The following is a 22,637-nucleotide window of genomic DNA, read 5'->3' on the forward strand; positions in this document are numbered from 1 at the left end:
CTTTTTCTACACCCTCACTAATTCCTCCTTTTCATGTACTTTTCCAATCATCTTCTGAAAGTTATGATTGAATTGACCTCCTCCACTTTTTCAAGCAGCACGTTCCTGACCACAACAAGTTGCCATATGAAACAAAAGAACAAGCCCATTTCCTTTACGAGCAAAGGAGTCCTTTCATTCCCATTCTGTTGGGGTGGGGATGGTGGTGGTGGGGGCAGTGCTGTGATCCACATGGAGCAGCTAGTAGCAGATTCTCTAGGAGGGTCTCTGTGACTCTAGAGGTTGCGACCTCTCAAGCTCCTTGTGGGTTTGCTGCTGGTGGCTGGAAATAGGCTGCTAGAGAATGCACGGCACATCAGTCCATCATCAACACATGACATTGCCAGTGATCCTGACCTGGGTCCAAACTCAGAACTGTCAGTGCCATTAAGCATTAAGATTGTTTGGAAGTCAAAGACATAGAACAAGCATGAGAGTGGGCAGCTTCACTTGACCTCTTTAACTGTAAAAGGTATAATTACTGCCAAGAGCCACTCATAATTTCTTTACAAGGCAAAAGAAAAATATTCTTCCAGTCATCTGCAGACATACAGAGTGCCAATTGAGGTCTTGAAGCATTTATTGAAGACCATACCCAGATAAAGAAATAGATGGATCAAAGGGGAAATCAATCAAAGGGGTCAAGGAACCTTTTTTCATGTATATAAGATGTTGCCTTCAGTGCACTAACTGACCTGCTACTGATCACCTCTCTTGACAGAAATACAGAGGCCGACAAATTAATCAGTTGGATTTCTCCAGCAAACTGTTTGTTGAGCATGAAAGCACCCAGAGTACAATATTCAGAACTTAATTTTTTTTTAAAACTGTATCATTTAAAATATAACTCTCCTCCACTGCACAACAGGAAAATATACAACTGGTCAGAATGAAGTAAAATGAACTCAGCAATGAGAAAAAAAAGTCCATCAGAAATAAAGAGGCCTTGATTCAAAAGGTATTTCTTTGGAACTGATACTTACTGCTTCGGATTTCTTTCCTTTCTGAGGATTATCTTAGCTCTATACTCAACTGATTTCTTAATACTTTCCTGCCATTGGAGATTCTTTTTGCCCAGCCACTCCATTAACTGGTGTATACATTGCTCACAACTGTTAGCAAGGTCCTCCCAGAATACCTCCAGGATTACGAGATGCAAAGATACCCTTTCTCATTTATGTATCCAAACCTGAGTCAATCAGGTGACACAGCTAATATTGCACCACAAGGGGATGCAGAATTTTTTGTTCAAGTCTAAATGTCACTCGCCACTTTTCGATTCAACTTCATGAGATTTTCACATCTTCAGTCTGCAAACTCAGCTCCCCTCACAACCCATGTTTGTGTAGTGCCAAAGGCTTGGACTAATAATCTAGATAGATATCAGGTCAGTCCTCCCCAGAATGGTTTGAGAAATTGGATGTGCTTTCAAACATCTGGGAACTAAAAAACTAAACGTAATATCAGTAAAAGTGGCTACAAAGCTGCAAGATTGTGGTGAACAATCCAAGTGGTTCACCACTGTCCCTTCCTGGGCTGGTCTACAGTGATACCATCAGCAGTAACATGCTCAATATTTAACTGTCCTACTAAGCAGCTTAACAAGCCATTCCCTGTGTCGCATCTCAAGAAAATCTGCTTTTCAGATGTGTATTGTCAGTGACACCTACATCCTGACAGTTCATGGAGAAATTATCTATACATTAATTAATCTTACAGCAAAGCAGTTTTTGCATAATTTCAACAATATCAATATGTGGTGAGACTGGAATACATACTGTGCCATGAGTGTGTTGTCAAATACCAGACTAATGCCATTTAAAAGTTCGCTGATGACATTATCATGGTCAGTTGAATCTCAGATGGCAATGAAACAGACTACAGACGGGAGGCGGAAGACCTGGAAAAATGGTGCACTGAGAACAACCTAGCTCTCAATGCTGGCAAAACCAAGGAACTCATTACTGACCTTTAGCGGGATGTTACTCATGCCTCCACTACACATTAACAGCACAGAGGTGGAACGAGTGGAGAATGTCAAGCTCCTGGGAGTGGTCATCCACAACAAGCTTTCTTGGACTCTTCATGTGGACGCACTGGTTACAAAGGTCCAACAACGTCTCTTCTTCCTCAGGCAGCTGAGGAAATTTGGCATGATGGCCAAAATCCTTACCAACTTTTATAGGTACGTCATCAAGAGCATTCTGTCAGGATGTATCACTACCTGGTATGGCAACTGTACCATTCAAGATCGAAGACGGTTACAGAGAGTGGTGAATTCGGCCCAGACACTCACAAAGGCCAACTTCCCATCTATAGAATCCATCTACCAGGCCCGCTGTCAAGGAAAGGCCGCCAGCATTCTCAAAGATCCATCCCACCCTGGCAAAGCTTTTCTTCAACCTCTACCATCGGGGAGAAGGTACAGAAGCCTGAACACTCGCACCAGCCGGTTTTGTAACAGTTTCTACCATACTGTTGTTAGAATACTGAATGGACTCTCAAACTCTGAACATTCACCTGTACCTGTGTTTTGTTTTTACCTATTATTTACTATCTATGCTACTTAACTCTGTGATCTGCTTGTATTGCTCACAAGACAAAGTTTTTCACTGTGCCTCGGTACACGTGATAATAAATTCAATTTGAGGATGTATGGGACAACATCCGAAGTCAATTTCAATATACTTTTGGTTGCACATGGATTCGAGTTAACAATAAAATGTGTAAAGAGAAAATTTAAAAATTCATAGGCTGTTGTTTGTGTCTCTTAATGGTTGCTTTCTAATATTTTTACAACTAACAGCATGCTAACTGACCTATTCTATTGATCGTACACTGGCTCTTTAACTCTACTTTAGCTAACTCACCAACTAAAATGGAAGATGGCATAGGGAAGGGTTAAAGGTTAATGAAAGTCTCTTCTAATCAAATGACATGACAGATCAGTTATTACAGACAAAAATGAGCAGAGAGAAACACTTACACATATCTGGCTTGTAGATCTAGAACAGAAAGTCATAGTTTCAGAGTAAGGTGTTTGCCATTTATGACGGAGATGAGGAGACATTTTTTCCCTCAAATGGTGTTCGGTATTTTTAAGGTAAAGGTGATAGATTTTTAGGGATTAAATAATTTAAAGGAAATAGGAATATAAGGGATTTTGGGTTTAAGAGAGAAGGTGGAATTAAAACAGATTATTAGTCATGATCTTGCTGAATAACAGACCAGGCTCCAAGGGTGAAATGGCCTACTCTAGCTTTTATTACTTATACTCTTATACTGAACTGGAAACTCAGTCTGATTGATATTCTACAGAACTTCGTATCCTAATGAGAATTTTTTTTCCTCATCAAAAGGTAGGCTTTGCTCACTGCTTGACATCCATTTGCAAGGACTACAAAAGCCTTACTTTAACAAGTGTTCACTCAGGCTAATTGGCAGTTCAACCTTTGAAAAAGTTCCCAGTTCACAAACTTCCTTCCCATTTATTTCTGTGTTCTATCAATCCTCATTGTTCCATGAATGAGACAGTTAGAAGCACAGTTCACCCGAAACATCCAAGAATGTCTGTGATTTGTTTACCTGCAGAAATCCATTCAAACCTCGCATCATAAGCCTTCTGCTTTCCTGTTTATAACACTAGCTCTTAGAAACTGTGAATGAAGTTATCTGCCGATGTCCACCTCAACTTATGAATTCTGAGGACAATTCACCCTCCAGCACACCTTCTCCACAGCACTGTCTAAAATATTTTAGCTTTCACTGAGGTATTACAAAACAATGTATTCATGAACTACACAGAACCCTTGTCATTCGATGGTTGTACAAAGTTGCACTTGAAAAGCACTGAGCTCATGTCTAAGCAAACACAACTTAACCCTCTTAAAAAGTCTGACCTCACTGCGGTACATTTAGATATCCTGCTTTTCCAGGTTAGAGTCAGGGTTAAAGGGAGTGCAGACTGGCGATGTGTTTGGCCATCATTCCCCTCAAACTGTGCAGTAGGGGTACTGGAGCAGTGAGTGCATTGAATGGTTAGAGCAAAGTAGGAGGCCATTCAGTCCACTGTAGTCATGCCAGCTCATTCTAAGACAAATTAATCTAGCGCCCCTGTTCAGACTTTTTAACCATAGCCCTGTAATTCTCCTTCTTTGGTTAACAATCCAATTCTCTTTCAAAAATCACAACTGAATGCGCCTCCACTGCACTCTCAGGCAGAACAATCTGTTTAAAATATAATCCCTTGTAGCTTTTTTTTTTGCAAATTACCTAAAAGCATTATCCTTTGGTTCTGGGTTTTTCCACAAAGGAAACTGTTTCTCCCTAATTATCCTCTCCAGACCGATCATGATTGGAACATCTCAAGCACACGCCCTTCCCAAATTTCTCTTTTTTGGAGAATCTGAAGGGGAGCTGGTGAGACGAATAATCCTGCTTACTTTTTATTTCCATTTGAAGGATGCCATCCTGCCAGCCCACAATCTGTAATGTTTAAAATTCTAAAATTCAAGGTAGGTAGGAGCAGACAGTTTCCAGTAGCTTTCTGATCAAGAACAGGGGGTCACAGACTCAAGGTTAATTGTAAGACATTTAGAAGGGAGGACAGATGAAAATTCTTTACCAGAGATTTACGAGACTGTGGAATTCACTTCCAAAGGTTGGTGGTTGAGACAAAAATTATTTCAAGTTTAGATTGGACAAGTGGATGAAGGAAATGGACAGGTATGAAAGCAGGACAACTAAATGTGATAAGAACTATTGCATGGTGACTTAATGCCAACACAGACTTGGTTGAACTGAACAGTTTGTTTTTGTGTAGCAACTTCAAGATAGTTCTTTGACATAAGAAACCCAAACAAGCATAGAGAATGCTGAGAAACTCAGCAACTCTGACAGAGTTAATGGTGAGAAATACAGCTCAAATCTCAAATCTGGTATGCCTCTTTTTCAATACTTATTTGAGTATATCACTTTTTTTTTCCAATGGGTTAGATTCGAGCCTTAATACTTCTGGGAGCTGGGGTTTCATTAACTTAGAATTCCATTTTATTTGGTCCATCTGCCGCCATAAGAATCTTTTCTTTTAAACAAAACAAGCATCAATCTTGCTCCCACTGGGTTAGAAGAAGTAGCACAACATTGTACTAACACGGCAGCAGTGTCTATGAGCTGCTCTTGGCCACAAAATGCATGTGTGTCAAACTGGAGGTGCTTTCTCCAAGTTGGAACTAAAGAGTATTGCTGAGTCCGAGAAGAGAAAGTTATACTGTAACTAGGCTGCACCTGTTCTGTTCCACGCTAACATGAGGTTCCAGTAACAGAGCACTGTATGATACCCCTCACCTTGATCAATACAAATAAGAAAACAGACTGGAGAAATCAGTCAATCACTTTTTTTTCTAATATAAGGCTTTGAACTACATTGTTGAGATTTAATGGTCTTAAAAGCTTTCTCTCAACTTCCAGTTTTGCCATCTCCTCTGGTTGATTAAAACAAACATGAGCATCGCAACCCTCAGTCCTGTTTGCCCAAGACCTCTTGACACAACAGATTTCTTATGAGATAACTGAAGCAACACAAGCACTATCTATCAGCTGCATGCATATTTCACTCTCCAAATTAATGGACCTGCTTCAGGTTCTGTCACGTCACGGGGCTACACAGCAAAGGAGAAGACGCTATGAAGAATCGTGGTGCCTGCTAGCTAACTATGGACGGATGACAGTAACCACAGACGTTAAGCATGTTCACAAATCTTCTGCCGGGTCTCCTGTCATCGGCCCTGACTCTGACAGAAAATAAATCCTCTCCTTTGAACCCATTCATCATTGCTCAACTCAATCCAACCTGCTTTATCAATAATGCAGTCAATCTGCCGTTTCTGAGGTGGCAAAACAAAAATAACTGGATCGTTGCTTTGGCAAGACTAATCCACTAGGTTTAACAGCAGCTTCGAAAAGGCTGGCCCTCTTCTTGAAGCTGCTTCATTACTGGAGTTTCCTTTTTGTTTTCAGGTTGAACTTCAAGGCTGCAGAGAGTCAGCGCCATTTTATTGCACTGACTTTGAAAGAGTGACGTTCGAGTCGTGCCTTTTATGACTTCAGGATGTCCCAATGAACCATTTCAAATTGCAGTCCCATGGGGAATTCAATAAGCAAACTCATGGTCAGCAAACTCCCACAAACCTCAGTGTGGTAATGACCAGATACTTGGTTCGGCTTGGGTGCCCCTTGAGAAATATCTACTGGGGAGAACCTCCCTGTACTTATGTTCAATCAAGGGGCAGGCTAAGCCTGGCCATGTGCTAGATAGCATACCTTGAATATCTGCCACTCACTGCTGATGACATTGAGCAGGTGGGAATGGGAGTTGTGAGGTGGATGCAAAGAGGCTTCAAGGTGATTTGGACAGGCTGAGTGAGTGGGTAAGAGCACAGCAGATGGAATGTAATGTGGAAAATGAGAAGTTATCTATTTCGGTAGGAAAACAGAAATGCAGAATACTTCTTAAATGGTGAGAGGTCCAAGTGTTGGTAATGCAAAGGGTCCTGCATGTTCTTGTCCATTCGTTTCTGAAAGCTAGCATGTACATATCACAAGTAATTAGGAAGGCAAATTGCACAAACACAAGGGGACTTTAGTACAGCACTAAAGAACTGGTCAGAGCATTGAGTACAGGCATTGGGAGGTCATGTTGCAGCTGTACAGAACATTAGTTAGGCCACTTTTGGAATATTGTGTGCAATTCTATTCCCCGCCCCCCTCTATCGGAAGGAAGTTGTGAAATTTGAAAGTGTTCAGAAATTATTTACAAGGATGTTGCCAGGGTTGGAGGATTTCAGCTATAGGGAGAAGCTGAACAGGCCTAGGACTGTTTTCCTGCAGTGTCGGAGGCTGAGGAGTGACCTTATAGAGATTTATTAAATCATGAGGGGCATCGATAAGGCAAATAGATAAGGTCTTTTCCCTGGAGTAGGGGAGTCCAGAACTATTTGGTATAGGTTTAGGGTGAAAGGAGAAATAATTAAAAGGGATCAAAGAGGCAACTTTTTATGCAGAGGATGGTGCAAGTATAGAATGAGCTGCCAGAGGAAGTGGTGGAGGCTGGTACAATTACAGCATTTAAAAGGCATCTAGATGGGTATATGAATAGGAAGGGTTTAGAGAGATATGGGCCGGGTACTGGCAAATGGGACTAGATTAGGTTAGGATATCTGGTCTGCATGGATGAGTTGGACCGAAGGGTCTGTTTCCACGCAATACATCTCTATGACTCTACGACTTTAAGTCTTGCTATAACTGTACAGAGCTTTGGAAACTGCACCCAGAGTACTCTCTAAAATTTTAGTCTCCTTACCTAAGGCAGAACATATTTGCTGTAGATAGTGCAGCTGAAGTTCAAAAGACTGACCTCTGGTAAGGGGGATTGTCCAATGCAGATTCATTGAGAATGGGCCTTATATTTTCATGGTTTTAGGTGACCTCATTGAAATTTGCAAAATGCTTAAATGACCAGACAAGGTAAATGCAGAAAGAATGTTTCCCTTGACAGGAGGCGTGCAAATAGAGGGGGTGGAGTCTCAGAATAAGAGCAGATGACTCAGGATTGAGATAAAGAGAAATGTTTTCACTCAGAGGGTGGTGAGCTTTTGAAATTCTCTACTCCAGAAGGCTGTGGATCATTGAGTATGTTCATGACTAAGACTGATGGATTTCTACAGATTAAAGAATGTAGCTACGTCTCTGCAGTGATTATAATGAGACCAATCATGTAGACCACAAAGTATGAGTTCCTTGTTTGGGGCTGTTAATCTGGTCCAATCCAGGAACCCTAGCTGACAGATAAGAACAGCAGTGTCAGATGTTCTGGTCACTCCAAGAGTTGGCTCTGAGGGAGCTAGATCAGTGTCAAGAACTCACCACGTGCAAATAAAAGGTGGCTTGAAGATGGGAAATCAACCTCTGTGGAGTTATTTCAGTATCAGGCATGTCTCAGTGCACAGCACTGTCACCTCTGAGCAGCAAATTATGGTTTCAAGACTCAGTCCAGAGACCTGAACACAGACCTCCAAAGAAGAGCTGATGAAGTGATGAGGAACATAGAAACATAGACTATAGGAGCAGGAGTGCCCGGCCAGCAGTCGCACAAATGAAAGAAGAGAAAGCAAGAACTATGGGGATAGCGGAAAAGCAACAGTGAAATGGGAGCTCAGTCATGGTCTAGTTGAATAGCAGTGTTGATTCAAAAGACTGAATAGTCCACTAGTTAAGGAGTTAAATCGTTACCTTTACTTTTATCCTCATTATTTGCCTTAAGAATCTGTCATTACTTGTGAATACACCAGAGGGAGCCCAATTATGGAGGTAATTTTGTTTTCATTGTGTAAACTCCTGGCTTGACGTTGTATCAATTGGTGAGAAACCAATCGAAGCTCAGATTCATTAACCCTTCAAGAGAAATCATTTCTTTTCAATGTTATTCAGACATAAGATCTACAGCAACTAGTAAGGCAAGTGAGTGCCCTGGTTGCATCTGTCTATGCCACCTTGTTATTGTTGGGTAGCAAGGTTTTCAGCTTTGCAAAGAGCATAATTGTTGTAGACTGGATTGGCTGCTTTGCCCAATTTAGTTCAGATGATTTCCAATCAACCTGTTCAGTGATATTATTACATACTTCTGGAGCAGGTGGGACTTGAACCCAGGCCTCCTGGCCCAGAGATTGGGACACAACCTCTTTCTCACCAATCTATCTATTACAGGTGCATCTGTCCATGTTAAGATCAGTAGAAGGACCTCTGTAGAGGCCTTGTGGAAACTAGTTCCTGAGTTTTCACCATCATGTTGTATTTCTAAACTAAGTATTTATTCCTCTGATTGGGGCATCACTGAGCAAGCCAGAATTTATTGGCCATCCCTATTGCTCAGAGGGCAAAATCAGAAGTCACACAATGCCAGGTTATAGTCCAACGAGTTTATTTGAAATCACAACCTTTCAGAGTGCTGCTCCTTTGTCAGGTGCAAATAAGCATCAACTACATTGCTATGGGTCAGGATTCACATGTAGGCCAGACTAGCTGATGATGGCAGATTTCCTTCCCTGAAGGACATTAGTGAACCAGATGACATTTTTCCCTGACAATCAACAATGGCTTCATGGCCATCAGTAAATTCCTCATTCCAGATCTTTGTTGAATTCAAACTCTACCACCTGCCCTGGAAGGATTCAAACCAAGGTCCTCAGAACATTACCTGGGTCTCTCTGGAATAACTGACTGGCAATTATAACACTGAACTGTTGCCTCAGGTAAAGATTTTTAAATCCAGCCTGTGTCTGGTATGTTAGGATTCACTAGGAGAAAGTGAGGACTGCAGATGCTGGGGATCAGAGCTTAAAAATGTGCTGCTGGAAAAGTGCAGCAGGTCAGGCAGCATCAAAGGAGAAGGAGAATCGACGTTTCAGAAGAAGGGCTTATGCCCGAAACATCGATTCTCCTTCTCCTTTGATGCTGCCTGACCTGCTGCGCTTTTCCAGCAACACATTTTTATGCTAGGATTCACCTCAATGACAGGTGGGATTTGAACCTAGCCCAGGGGTAATGACAGTACAATAGCTCCCTCCAATTAAGCTCATTGACTCGGAAGTGCCATCCCCTCTCCACTCTGCTGCCTTCCATTTGATACTCAAGTGATTTGCACCTTATCCCATTTCTTCACATCTGGTTAACGTTTCCATGTAGAAGATCTGATTTTGATCTGGACAATGGTTTCACATCAAGAATTTGCCACAATTAATGTGGTGACAGGGTGTTCATTTCTCACCTCTCACTGGAAAGTCGGCGCTTGTATGGCTGCTGGGGTTTGGCTATATGTATGTTAAGACTTTGGTCCTCATGTAGCTTGTCTGGGGCAAGCGAGGTGTTTTGACAGCATACACATAATGCGACCATCATAAGTTGAGTAGTTATCGTGATTCAGGGTGAGTTATCATTGAAGTGTATTAAGTTACAGCACAGATGGAAACCCTTTAACTGATCAGGCCTGTGAAACAACAGTTGTGCTCAAATCGTATCCCATTGCTTGAAACTCATTAGCAGAGACAAGTAAACCAGCTTTTCTCCTTTCTAGGGTTGAGTATTATTGTATTCACTCACTTTGCTGGTGGGAAGATGATGGAGGGAATGAAACAAATCATTTCCAAAATGTATGTAATTGGTTAAATAAAAGCAAAATTCTGCATAGCAAAAAAAATTCCTCCAGTGCAGACATAGATCATTTGGTCCAATGAGTCCACATTGACCCTCCAAAGTGCATCCCACCCAGTCTCAGCCCCAAAAACCCGATATTTCCAATGACTAATCCACTTGCCTGCATATCCCTAGTCATTATGGACAATTTAGCATAGCCAGTTCACCTAACCTGTATATCTTTGGACAGTAGGAGGAAACCAGAGCATCTTGGGGAAACCCACATACACATGAAGAGAATGTGCAAACTCCACAAAGACAATCGCCCGACTGAATCCAGGTCCCTGGTGCTGTGAGGCAGCACCCCTAACCACTATGCCATCCCTAAAATCTGAAATAAAACAGAGAAGTGCTGGAGAAATGCAGAAAGGGGTAGAAAAAAAAGAGTAAAATCTTACCAGGCTATGAGTCACAAGGGCTATGGTAAACTAAAAGGAACAGAGTTAATGTTTTAAGTCAAATATGGCTCTTCTCAGAAGAAGAGGCATCTCAAATTCAAAACTTCTGCTCTGTTTCTTTCTCCACAGATGCTGCCAGACCTGCTGAATCTCTGACACTTTCTGCTTTTTCTTGATATTTCATCAGTTTACTTTTTCCTAAGGTCCTGCTCTCCTATGCAAGTGTCACACACTTACTTGCCAACATGGCTTCACTCCTCCTGACCACCTCCATGACTGATGTCTCCAGCACTACATCACTCAGCCTGGAACCCACTCTCTGATCTCTGGCAATAATTATGCAGCACAGCTGTTCTTTCAAAGGGACAGGCTGCCTTTAAGAATGAAAGTCTGGCTGAACCACATGCTGCGTGAGCAAGGGATGGTACAGTGGCTCAGTGGTTAGCGCTGCTGCCTCATAGCACCAGGGCCTGAGTTCCATTCCAGTGTCAGGCAACTGTCTGTGTGGAGTTTGCACTTTCTTCCTGTGTCTGTGTTGGTTTCCTCCCACAGTCCAAAGGTGTGCAGGTTAGGTGGATTGGCCACGGGAAATGCAGGGTTACAGGGATAATGGATCTGGGTGAGATGCTCTTCAAAGGGTCGATGTGGACTTGATGGGCTGAATGGCCTGTTTCTGTACTGTAGGAATTCCATGCTCATAGCAGAACACTGTCGAGCCTCAGCTCAGCATGGAGAGAACCAGTAGCACTACAGAGGTGCAGGCTTGACACTTCCGCTAGTGAAAGACTGCTCCAAATTTATATGCACCCCACGTGTAATTGGAACTAGCATGTCCCAAAACTGGGTGAAGCAATGCTAAACCCAAAATCTTCATACTATCAGAGCACATCCATCATTTTATTTCACCATTCTTCACAGAATTGGCATTTCTTTTTCAATAAACAGGGATTAGAAGCTGTCAAACAAAGAGGTGTCACAGGGGCACAAGAGTTTTAGGCATCTACTTCTCGGATTGACAGGATATTAGTGATCACTCTACTATGTTTTCCTACAACATCTGCACCTTGTTTATTTTTATGTCCGCTTTTATCTCTCACCAACTTGAAGAAAAAAGGACTGTAGCATTTTATAAGCTTACTTCAACAAAAAATATGCAGTATGGGAGAGTGGCAAGACTGAATCTACACTGCCAAATGTCCACTCTTCCAAAAGGTACTCTGCTGATGTACCAATTGCAACATAAATAAAACTGACAGCAAATAACACAAGCACAGACTACAGGAAAGAGCCAAATGGGGCCTAAATGTGGTCATGTTACTTAGATAAACACATGAACTCCTACATCAATGTTTCAGAAACTAGCAAATCCCATTTACTTGAAAAAATAACATTTTTATGCCATCTGTAAAGTTTTTTCAAAAGAGCTGGAGTCACAACAATTTTGCACAGCGTTTGATATGTACTGCAACTTCCAGGGGAGATATGAACCAGATGCGTGGTGCTGTTAGTTTTAAGAAACTCCCTTCTCATTAATCTGGGAATTTGTTACATAAAATGGATACAGCAAAACCTTTCTTATCCCACTGCCAGACAACTAGAAATGTATCATATCCTTGCCCACCATCCCCCAATCCCAACATCACCCACCATCACCTCCACTCCTGTCCAGAAATTGAACTTGAAATGATGCTTGAAATAATGGGTGTGATTTATTTTACTTGGGTTAATCACAGAATTATTATTGCTCAGAAGGAAGCTTTTCAGCCCATCATGACATCACCAGCTCTTCAAATGAATATCATTACCCTTGTGCCAATCTCCTGCTTTCTCCCATCCCCTCGCACACTATTTCCATCCAAGTAACAGGCCAACACCACCGTCTGAAACAGCAGAGACAGGATTTTCAGTGGAATGCCTGGCACATTTTATCTGTTATCCCACAGCGTATTCTCACTGACTCATGTGAGTACATGGCTCCAGGAGAATTTGTTTCTAAATCCATTGTCCAATGATAAATCACCCTGTAGAGGCTGGCAGTGACACTGGGCAATTTGTCCATCATGCCCCAGACCGCTCTCCCTCTGGTACAAAGAACAAAGAACATTACAGCACAGGACCAGGCCCTTCAGCCCTCCAAACCCGCGCCGATCCAGATCCTCTATCTAAACCTGCCACATAATTTCTGAGGATTTGGATCCCTCTGCTCCCTGCCCATTCATGTATCTGTCTAGATGCATCTTAAAAGACACTATCATGCCCGTCTCTACCACCTCCACTGACAACACATTCTAGGAACGCTCTGCCTGAAGAACTTTCCACACATATCTCCCCTAAACTTTTCCCCTCTCACTTTAAACTCAAGATGCCTGGTAACTGAGTCCCCCACTCTGGGAAAAAGCTTCTTGCTATCCACCCTGTCAATATTTCTCATGATTTTGTAGACCTCAATCAGGTCCCCCCTCAACCTCCGTCTTTCTAATGAAAATAATTCTAATCTACTCAATCTCTCTTCGTAGCTAGCACCCTCCATACCAGGCAACATCCTAGTGAACCTCCTCTGCACCTTCTCCAAAGCAATCACATTCTTTTGGTAATGTGGCGACCAGAACTGTACGCAGCATTCCAAATGTGACCGAACCAAAGTCTTATACAACTGTAACATGACCTGCCAACTCTTGTACTCAATACCCCGTCCAATGAAGGAAAGCATGCCACTTGCCTTCTTGACCACTCTACTGACCTGTGTTGTCACCTTCAGGGTGCAATGGAAGTGAACACCCAGATCTCTCTGTATATCAGTTTTCCCCAGGACTTTTCCATTTACTGTATAGCTCGTTCTTGAACTGGATCTTCCAAAGTCTGTGTATATAATGTCAAGAGCCCTCTCCTGGTCAATCAACTTTGTCGCTTCCTCAATGAATTCTATTAAGTTGATAAGATATGACCTTCCCTGCACAAAGCCATGTTGCTTATCACTGATAAGCCCATTTTCTTCCAAAAGGGGAATAGATTCTATCCCTCAGTATCTTCTCCAGCAGCTTCCCTACCACTGATATCAGGCTCACCAGTCTATAATTACCTGCATTATCCCTGCAATCCTTCTTAAAAGGGGAAAACATTAGAGGTCTCCAGTCCTCCAGGACCTCACCTGTGTTCAAGAATGCTGCAAAGATATCTGTTAAAGCCACAGCTATTTCCTCTCTCGCTTCCCTCAGTAAACTGGGATCGATCCCATCTGGATGTGGGGACTTGTCCACCTTAATGCCTTTTAGAATACCCAACACTTTCTCCCTCCTTCTGTTCACTTGACCTAGAGTAATCAAACAGCTATCCCTAACCTCAACATCTGTCATGACCCTCTCCTCAGTGAATATCGATGCAAAGTACTCGTTAAGAATCTCACCCATTTTCTCTGACTCCACGCATAACTTTCCTCCTTTGTCCTTGAGTGGGCCAACCCTTTCTCTAGTTACTCTCTTGCACCTTATATATGAATAAAAGGATTTGGAAGTTTCCTTAACCCTGTTTGCTAAAGATATTTCATGACCACTTTTCACCTTCACTCCTTGTTTCAGTTGGTCCTACATTCCCGATATTCTTCCAAGGCTTCGTCTGTCTAGTCACCTAGACCTTATGTATCTTCCTTTCTCGTCTTAGCTAGTCTCACAATTTCACCTGTCATCTATGGTTCCCTAATATTGATACTTCTATCCCTCATTTTCACAGGAATATGTCTCTCCTACACTTTAATCAACCTCTCTTTAAAAGCATCTCACATATCAAATGTGGATCTACCTTCAAACAGCTGCTCCCAATCTCCATTCCCCAGCTCCTGCCAAAGTTTGGTATAGTTGGCCGCCCCACAATTTAGCACCCTTCCTTTAGGACCACTGTTATCTTTGTCCATGAATATTTTAAAACTTACGGAATTGCGATCACTATTTCCAAGTACTGAAACTTCAACCACCTGGCCGGGCTCAATCCCCAACACCAGGTCCAGTTTGGCTCCTTCCCAAGTTGCACTGTTTACATACTGCTCAGGAAAACCCTCTGGATGCTCCTTACAAATTCTGCTCCATCTAGACCTCTAAAGTGAATCCCAGTCAATATTGTGAAAATTAAAATCTCCTATCACCACCACCCCGTTGCTCCTACATCTTTCCATAACCTGTTTACATATTTGTACCTCTATCTCATGCTCGCTGTTGGGAGGCCTGTAGTACAGCCCTAACATTGTTACTGCACCCTTCCTATTTCTGAACTCTGCCCATTTTGCCTCACTGCTAGAGTCCTCCATTAGCACAGCTGTGATATCCTCTCTGACCAGTAATGCAACTCCTCCACCCCTTTTATCTCCCTCTCTATCCTGCCTGAAGCATCGTTATTTATTTGCCAATCATGCCCTTCCCTCAACCAAGTCTCAGTAATAGCAATAAGATCATACTCCCAAGTACTAATTCAAGCTCTCAGTTCACCTGCCTTACCCACTACACTTCTTGCATTAAAACAAATGGTAGATGGCACTATGCCAAGTCCTAGTGTGTGGTTCAAGGACAATCTTCCTTTCTCAAACCCATGGTACTGAGATTCATTATACCACAATTGTTGGCCTAGATGGGATCAGTTAACCTTATCGTGTCAGCTTGCAACCAAATCTCGAGCTTGCATGGCTCACTAGATCACCAGGCATTCATTATCCAATCATGTTGGAATGGAGGTTAGTTTGAGGTATCTCACAGCTTTCATGGGATGTGGGCATCACCGACTGGGCCAGCTATTATTGCCCATCCTTAATTGCTCCTGGGAAGGTAATGGTGAGCTGCCTTCTTGTGTGCCTCAATCTTTCAGCAGTAGGGACACCTAGAATGTTGTTAGGGAGGGAGGCTCAGGATTTCGACCTAGAGATAGTGAAGGAACAGTGATATGTTTTCAAGTCAGGATGGTTAGAGGCTTGGAGGGGAACTTGGGGCATCCCCATGTAACTTGCTGCCCTTGTCCTTCTAGATGGCAGAGGTTGAGTGTTTGGAAGGTGTTGCTGAAGGAACCTTGATCAGCTACTGAATAACCAGAGCAGCCTGATCAAAATAAATGTCAACACGCACATAGGAGGCTAGCTTTTACCCTAAAAGCTCGTGAGGTATTGAAGGCTTCTGAGAATCGCTTTACTGAGCATTCAATTCATCCCAATTACAGTCAAACTCAACTCAACCCTGGCAGCATATGTGTTGAAAGGATTCAAAGCTGGCAATAACCCCTAGCTCCATCAATCTGTCCTGAAATTGACAGGACAAAAGATGGTCTGCACACATTTTCTCCTTCCAAACCCATCATTAACTCAATCTATAATAACAATCAGCACTTTTTTTTTGTTTGTCAGACTGTTTGAGGTCAGTATGTTTGAGGCATGTGTCGACTGGCGGGAGTTGTCTGGGCAAACTCACCACTTTTATGTTACAATGAAGTATCAGAATCTCCAAGTTATCAACTGTCATGCCACAAGTGCAGAAAATTGCTCCTGCCTAAATATAAAACACTCCACAAGATGGGGCAAAGATGTTCAAGTAAGTTGGACATCATTCACCAGGGCTGCCCATACAGAGTCCGAGGTGTATGGAGAGACAGCATCGCTAATGATGAAGTCCTGATCAGTGGCATCTGTGAGATCTTGTAACTGAGGGATGACTGAGAGTTCCTGACTGTACATCCTGTCAGAGTGGCAGGAAAATGAACACACAGCAAAAGATACAGAAGGCTGGACAGTAATAACCTGAGCCGGCAAAATACATTTATGAAGGACCTTCAAAGGTGGGATACCACCTGAGTGAAAGGAATTATGATGAGCCAGGCTCGGTAACAGAGTCTTGCTCCCCATTGTCCTGTTCGCATGGGACTGGAAGAAGCAAAAAGGCTAGTTACTCGATATAAATCTTCAACGACATTGCATTTCCTTCAAACACATACCACAAACAGAGCAGACTTGCATTTAAATAAGCAGCAATGCCTTCTTTATAATGACACAAACAAAATAAGATCAACAACAAGATCCAGTCGGAAAACATAATTATGAACAGAGCCATTTAGCAATGCTTCTAATTAAAGAACAAAATCCTGATGTTGGCTTGGAAAGTTTGCCAAGAAAAAGCAGGAATTCCAATAGATCATATCACATTTACCAAACTGCCTTATTTTGGCATAATTAAACCCAATTAAAGATGTTTCTGTGAATATGATACTTGAACCGCAAGAACGCAGACCTATTCGTGACTGCTCACAAACTCTGAGGATTGGGTTTCAGGGAGCATTTCAATCCTTTCAGTTTTGTAAACGACATCCAGGCAGACAAAGAATGAACCTCGCCTCCAGCTCTATCCATGGGCATTTGTTTTTACTATACTGTGTTATGGAAAACATTGTAAAGTTTCAGTGTGGTAGCATTTCGGGAGTAGTGACAATAATTCCATGAGTTTGAAGATACTCATGGATAGGGATGACAGCAGTCCTCGGGTGAAGGTGATAAATTGGGGGAAGGTGACCTGCAAAATATTAGGCAGGCACTGAACAATGTTGATTGGAGCTGGATGTTTGAGGGTAAATTCACACTGGGGGACACGGTGGCACAGTGGTTAGCACTGCTGCCTCACAGTACCAGAGACCCAGGTTCAGTTCCCGCTTCAGGCGACTGTGGAGTTTGCACATTCTCCCCGTGTCTGCGTGGGTTTCCTCCGGGTGCTCCGGTTTCCTCCCGCAGACCAGAAATGTGCAGGTTAGGTGAATTGGCCATGCTAAATTGCCCATTGTGTTAGGTGAAGGGATAAATGTAGGGGAATGGGTCTGGATGGGTTGCGCTTCGGCGGGTCGGTGTGGACTTGTTGGGCCAAAGGGCCTGTTTCCACACTGTAAATAATCTAATCTAATCTAAACTATTTCAAAAGGCAGTTGATAAGAGTTTCAGAGCAGCACATTCCTGCAAGAATGAAGGATATGTATGGCAAGTTATGTAAATCTTGGATGACCAGGGGTAACATGACCTTGGTCAAAAAGTAAAAGGACAGATACCTAAGGTCTAGAGGATGGGAACTGACGAGCCTCTAACCATCCTGACTTAGAACATATCACTGTTCCCTCATTGTCCCTTGGTCAAAATCCTGAGTCTTTCTCCCTAACAATATTCTAGGTGACCCTTCACTTGAAAGATTGAGGCAGCTCAAGAGAACAAATTGCTGGACATCTTTATATCCTGTTTAGCCACAGGTGAGGCCCAAGAGGGTTACAGATTAGCCAATGTTGTCCCATTGTTTAAGAAGGGTAACAGGGATAATCCTGAAAATTACAGGCCTGTGAGTCTCATGTTAATGGTTGGGAAATTATAGGAAAAGACTCTCAGGGACATGATCTACACACATTTAGAAGCAAATGGACTTATTAGCGAAAGACAGCATGGTTTTGTGCGGGGGAAGTCATGCCTCACGAACTGGATCGAGTTTTTTAAGGAGGTGATGAAGATGATTGACGAGGGTAAGGCAGACGATGTTGTGACTAGTGGTGTTCACAGGGAGAGGAGTTTTGGACAAGTGCATTTCCCAAGCTGAGATCCACACCAGTGTCAATGTGCCCAATTTTTACAGTTTTAAAAAATTTGTGTATGCAACATATATGTCAATAGTAAGGCCAGCACTTGTTGCTTAAATGCCCTGAAACCGACTAGCTGTCTTCAGAAGACAGTTAAGAGTCAATCATACTTCTGTGAAGCTGGAGTCATATGTAGATCAGCACAGGTATGTTTCCTTCTCTAAAGGACATTTGTGAACCAGATGGATAATCAATAGTAGTTACGTGGTTGCCATTAAGTTGGTTCTAATTCCAGATTTTATTAAGTTCAAGTTTCACCATCTACCATGGTGGGATTTGACCTCATGTCCCACAACATTAGCCTTGAGCGCTGGATTAGTAGTCCTGTGATATTATTACTCTGTTAAAATCTCATCCTCAACCCACCCCCCTGCCCCCAAAGCCCTGCCACTATTTGCTTCTATTTTAATTACTTCTGTAGATGAAACCCAAGGAATTATTTCTGAAATTCTGCACAGCGTAGTAATCAGTCTCCCTCTGTGATTATTGCCCTCTCAATCTCCTGCTGTTTGCAATTGGAAAATAAACTACCGACATTGGTGATTTATATTACAGAGGAGAAAGAAAACCATGCTATAGTTAAAATTCTAAACCTAAAAAAAAGCAACTTCAATAATGTATTTTAAGCTCTGCTCCTTCATAAATGGGCTGTCAGACTCGAAGTTCGCTGCTGTAGTGATCTGGCAAATTGTATATATCGTTCATGAGCAATACTCGTACTGGAACAACCAATACTTTTGTAGTAAAAGTTAAACACCAAATCAGAGACAAGGACTGAATTACAAATATCCAATCAGTCCCGAGCCTGTGATTATAAGAATCACAATGAAGATTTAGTCCACTAAATATTTAGATTATCAAAATTTGATAAAGCTTTGTTTTGTTCCTAATTGTCCCTGACAATAAAGATTTGAAATGTGAAGTTGGTTTCTCGTTTTCTGTTATCCCTCTGATTGTTTTTCAGTTGTTGACTTCTGATTTGACAGTTTTCTTCTTGCTATCATCTTTTGTTTAATGCATCTTCTCACCTTTAGCCAATCTTCTTGGTACATTAATGTATTGATCACTAGTGATGATTTCTGCATGACTTATTTTTCCCCTATAGGTGTGAATCACCGTCTACATGCATATTAACAAATATATATTAATACATTTTCACAAGATGTGGGCCAGCAGTAACTGCCCTTCTCCTGTTGCCTTTGAGAAGGTAATGGTGAGCTGCTGCAGTGCATTCTGTTGGTTCAGCCACAATGCTGTTAGGAAGGGGCTTCCAAACATTTGACCCAGTGGCAGTGAAGGGACAGCAATATAGTTCCAAATCAGGATAGTGTGTGATTTGGAGGAGGTGTGAATGGTGATTATCTCATGCATTTACTGCCCTTGTCTTTCCAGGTGGTACTTTGGAAGGTACTTTCAAACCAGGATTAACAAACTGCTGCATCCTATCTTGTAGGTGACACACACTGCTGCCACAATATGCTGGTGTTGTCGGGCATGAGTAGTTAAAGGTGTTGGGTAGGCTGCTTTTCCCTTGATGGCTGTGAGTCTCTCAAGTGCTGTTGGAGCTGCATTCATTCAGGCAATGAGGAGTATTCCATTACCCTCCTGACCTGTGCCTTGCAAATAGTAGGCAGGCTTTGGTAAGTCAAGAGGTAAGTTCCTTATCATGAATTCTAAGCCTCTGAAAAAGTGATGCTCACTTTTCTAAACTGGAGCAAAAGTTCCATTCTGTTGGAAACTGCAAAACACACAGCATGCTTGATCTTTCTTACTCAGGTTCTGGCAGAGTTGTTTTTTTAAAAAAATGTCATGCACAATTTAGAACCAGAAGGCATGAGTGACAAGTCAAACTCTGATGGCTTGCATTTTCTTTTTAAAACTAAAACAAGTAAGGACTTTCATTCAAATTCCGCAAGAAGAATTTGCAAGTGGGAGAATATTTTGCAATATTTATTTATCTAACATATTTTGACTGGATCTCGAAAGAAATGATGCTTTACAAAAACTTTTCCCACTGGATTCAAACTTGAAAGTCACCTAATAATCACTGTCTGGAACATTCTGTGACTTGACGGACAAGGTTTTTGGATGTACCATTTTGGGAACTTCGATGAGGAGAAAGTTAATGACACTTACTTTTATTGATAATGGAAACGTCTCATTGGGAATTATAAAGAACATATTGCCATACTGAATCTTATAAAATCCAACAAGTGACCTAATGGTTCTTGTTGTATGGAAAGTAATGGAATGGCAGAACTGTACATTTTCCTTTGGATGTTGAGTAATTTGTACTTGGAACCTCATCGTAAAGAAACGATGCTTACTTGAACTCACAGAAGCTCATTTAATTTTATTATTCTTGACTGGGAATGTCAAAGGAACAGAATTATCCTACTGTACTTTCTCCTTTGTAATCAGGAAAAGCACCATGTGTAGTTAATTTTGCTATTTAGTGAACCACATCATGCGTTTATAAAGTGCAACGGTAATTTTATTTTCTTTTTTAATGAGGAACATGTAAATATTTCTAAAACACGGAGGTAAAAACAACCAGCCTGTGAATGAAAATCTATCAATCCTTCCAGCTCTCCATTCCCATCAAATGATTCTGGCTTTCATGACTTAAGATACTATTCTTCATTCCGCTTACCTGAAACACTGCATCTACCACAGCAGCTACTGTGCTGTGATTCATGGCTCATCATATTACTGACTGCAAATGAAAATTTGTACTTTTCCTTGTTTCCTTCTTAGTTTTAACAAATTCAAAAAGCAAGTTCATTTTCCAGTCGAAGACAGACACAATGCCTATTAATTTCTCTTGACATGTCAATAGGATCACAAAGTAATTGGCCATACTTATCCAGTATCTTCCAAGACATCACTTAAAAGTCCTCATGGACCCTGCAGATCTGGCCCTTGCTCTGAGTTAAGATACCTTTGACCTCTAACTGTCCTATAATAAATTACATCTAAAAGTGAAGAATATCCAATCAAAGGTGTCTACTGACCTGCACCCACAGAAACATGCCATTTTCCAATACAAAGCAGACACTGGCAGCATGCAGATGTTTCACAAGGAACGATGGAGTCACTTTTTAATGTGCATGATTTCATCAGGTATGTGGTCAAACAGATACTTTAAAAAAATCTTTGATATTACAATGACAAAGGCAGTGATGGACCAAACAAACATAAGCGACGCTCCAGGTCTCAAAAAATAAGTGACTTTTCTGACTCATTTACTATTTTACATGATCTGGTGGAACTATCCCTCCTGTGAAGGGCACTTTCCGTGTAAAACAGAAATGAGTAGCAGATGTGTGGATACGTACAATAGCGTTGGTCCATGTAGCCATTTCGGGGATCCACTGACAAACAGACTGCCCGGTAGGGAGTTTGCGGCTCGGCTAAGTCTGGCAGTGAGCCCAGAGAGTTCTTGGTTTTTGAGGAAGAGCTAGAGTCTTCACTGGAGCTGCACGGCTCTTCAGTTATCTTGCAATAGGACAGCCCTGTCCCGTGTGGCCGCATTGAGATTGCATTCCTGCGCTCTCTTACATAGTCAGGCCAGGGGCTTTCGACTTCTGTGTGAAGGAAGGAGAAATAACAAACACTTTTACCTGTTATTGATAAACCCATATTAAAACGTAAGCAATGTCCTCTTTTCCCCAAGGGTATCTCATACTATTCTTACTATCAATCCATCTTTGCTTATTTTTTTAGAAAAATTAATCTCAATACTTTGCCCACACCCTTTTTCCTCCGGATCCTTTTTGATTTCTATTCACCTTCTGGTTTGAAGAATTGATATGGAACATCGCTCTTGTGATACAATGAAAATTTATCAGGTTTGCAACATAGGAATTTTAGCATTGTGGATTCGAAGTATAAAATCTCTCGATGATGCTCAAATTCTAAACCCACATTAACATTTCCACAGAAGGTTATTCTCTTCATCATTAACAGAATCATAGAATTTTACAGTGCTGAAGAGGCCATTCAGCTCAATTGTATCCGTAGTAGCTCCTGAAAAAGCTACAATGAGTCACAGTTGATCCGATTTAAATAATCTCTCGTTACATTGTGAGGCTATAAACTGAGAAATTCCAAGGGATTATCAGCATTTTCCCAAATACAGCTTGTAATTGTTCACCCAGGCACAATCACCGAGCGATTTTTATGAAATAAATGAAAAGCAGATTCCAAAGGTTGAAAAGCAGAGCACCTTAGAAGAGGCCCTGTTCAACTGAGACGTGAGACCAGAAAATGTCCAACTGAGACCTGGGATCAGGACTCTGTCAGATGGAAATCTGGGATGGG

At 41.8% G+C, this 22,637-nt stretch overlaps 1 protein-coding gene across 8 annotated transcripts in view; it reads right to left on the reverse strand.

The window, feature by feature from the left end:
* gli2a (GLI family zinc finger 2a) overlaps positions 1 to 22,637 on the reverse strand; it is a 400,256-nt gene that overhangs the window by 181,202 nt on the left and 196,417 nt on the right. For 4 of the 8 annotated variants that reach the window (XM_072579867.1, XM_072579870.1, XM_072579868.1 and 1 more), the window contains one exon: positions 21,653 to 21,901. The exons of 3 other annotated variants lie outside the window; for them this stretch is intronic. In XM_072579867.1, the coding sequence (XP_072435968.1) occupies positions 21,653 to 21,901 (249 nt within the window). Of the gene's footprint in view, positions 1 to 21,652; positions 21,902 to 22,637 lie in introns of those variants that run through there. One more of the 8 variants, XM_072579875.1, reaches the window with a different exon arrangement.

The sequence above is a fragment of the Chiloscyllium punctatum genome, chromosome 10, assembly GCF_047496795.1.
Source record: "Chiloscyllium punctatum isolate Juve2018m chromosome 10, sChiPun1.3, whole genome shotgun sequence".
Lineage (NCBI taxonomy): Eukaryota > Metazoa > Chordata > Chondrichthyes > Orectolobiformes > Hemiscylliidae > Chiloscyllium > Chiloscyllium punctatum.